This window comes from Tupaia chinensis, unplaced genomic scaffold (assembly GCF_000334495.1).
Source record: "Tupaia chinensis unplaced genomic scaffold, TupChi_1.0 Scaffold144058_2, whole genome shotgun sequence".
Lineage (NCBI taxonomy): Eukaryota > Metazoa > Chordata > Mammalia > Scandentia > Tupaiidae > Tupaia > Tupaia belangeri.
The window spans coordinates 77,922-79,710 of NW_006203911.1; the positions used below are offsets into that span (position 1 = coordinate 77,922).

The 1,789-nt window shown below is 60.3% G+C and overlaps 1 protein-coding gene across 1 annotated transcript in view; it reads left to right on the top strand.

Moving 5' to 3' along the window:
* Nucleotides 1-1,789, top strand: part of BCORL1 (BCL6 corepressor like 1) — a gene marked incomplete in the record, with an annotated part of 57,930 nt that overhangs the window by 10,602 nt on the left and 45,539 nt on the right. Inside the window, 1 exon segment of the mRNA XM_027767240.1 lies at nucleotides 1-1,787. Coding sequence (XP_027623041.1) covers nucleotides 1-1,787 — 1,787 coding nt within the window.

Consider the following 1,789-nt stretch of genomic DNA (forward strand, 5'->3'; position numbering starts at 1 on the left):
CCTGCCATCCTACCTGCAGGACAGGTGTCTCCCAGGCGTGCTGGCCTCCCCAGAGCTCCGCTCTTATCCATATGCATTTTCTGTGGCCCGGCCTCTGACTTCTGATTCTAAGGTGGTTCCCCTGGAGGTGAACAGGCTCCCCTGCACCTCCCCATCCAGTAGCACCACCGCCCAGCCTGCGCCTGAAGGGGTGCCTGGGCCTTTGGCAGATACGTCGCTCACCACGGCATCTGCCAAGGTGCTCCCAGCTCCACAGTCTTTGCTGCCAGCCCCCAGCGGGAGCTCGGCCCCGCCACACCCTGCCAAGATGCCAGGTGGCACCGAGCAGCAAACAGAAGGGACTTCTGTTACCTTCTCTCCCCTGAAGTCACCTCCACAGCTGGAGCGAGAGATGGCCTCTCCACCCGAGTGTAGCGAGATGCCCCTTGACCTCTCCTCCAAGTCCAACCGCCAGAAGCTTCCATTGCCGAACCAGCGCAAGACGCCCCCCATGCCCGTGCTGACTCCTGTGCACACCAGCAGCAAGGCCCTCCTGTCCACGGTCCTGTCTAGGTCTCAGCGTGCCACCCAGGCTGCTGGCAGCAACGTCACCTCCTGCCTGGGCTCCACTGCCTCGCCCTTTGTCATCTTCCCCGAGATCGTGAGGAACGGGGACCCGAGCACCTGGGTGAAAAACTCAACAGCACTGATCAGCACCATTCCTGGCACCTATGTGGGGGTAGCCAACCCGGTGCCTGCATCCCTGTTGCTGAACAAGGACCCCAACCTGGGCCTCAACCGAGACCCTCGCCATCTCCCCAAGCAGGAGCCCATCTCCATCATCGATCAAGGAGAGCCTAAGAACACTGGGGCCACGTGTAGCAAGAAGGGGGGCCAGGCTGGTGCCGAGGGACAGCCAAACACAGGTAAACGTTATACCCCAGCACGTATTGCCCCTGGTCTGCCAGGCTGCCAAACCAAGGAGCTCTCTTTGTGGAAACCCACGGGGCCAGCAAATATTTACCCTCGGTGTTCAGTCAATGGGAAACCCACCAGCACCCAGGTCCTGCCCGTCGGCTGGTCACCCTATCACCAAGCATCTCTGCTTTCCATTGGCATATCCAGTGCCGGGCAGCTGCCCCCCACTCAGGGGGTACCCATCAGGCCCACCAGCGTTGTTTCAGAGTTTTCTGGTGTGCCATCTCTCGGCTCCAGTGAAGCCGTGCACGGACTGCCCGAGGGACAGCCACGGCCTGGGGGCCCCTTTGGACCAGAGCAGGACACCGTCACAAAGAACAAAACTTGCCGGATTGCTGCCAAGCCTTATGAAGAACAAGTCAACCCTGTCCTCCTGACTCTCAGTCCTCAGACAGGGACCCTGGCGTTGTCTGTTCAGCCCAGCAGTGGGGACATTAGAGTAAATCAGGGGCCCGAGGAAGCAGAGAGCCATCTCTGCTCGGACAACACCCCAAAAATGGAAGGGTCCCAGGGGGCTTGTGGCCTGAAGCTGGCAGGAGACACAAAGCCTAAGAACCAAGTGCTGGCCACCTACATGTCCCACGAACTGGTCCTGGCCACCCCTCAGAACCTGCGCAAGATGCCTGAGCTGCCTTTGCTACCTCACGACAGCCACCCTAAGGAACTCATCTTGGACGTGGTTTCGAGCGGCAAGAGGGGCTCTGGCACAGAGCTTTCTCAGCTTGGAAGCCAGGTGGACCTGGGGCGGGTGAAGATGGAGAAGGTGGACAGTGATGTGGTCTTCAATTTAGCTACCTGCTTCCAGGCCGATAGACTCCCAGCGGCTCCCCCG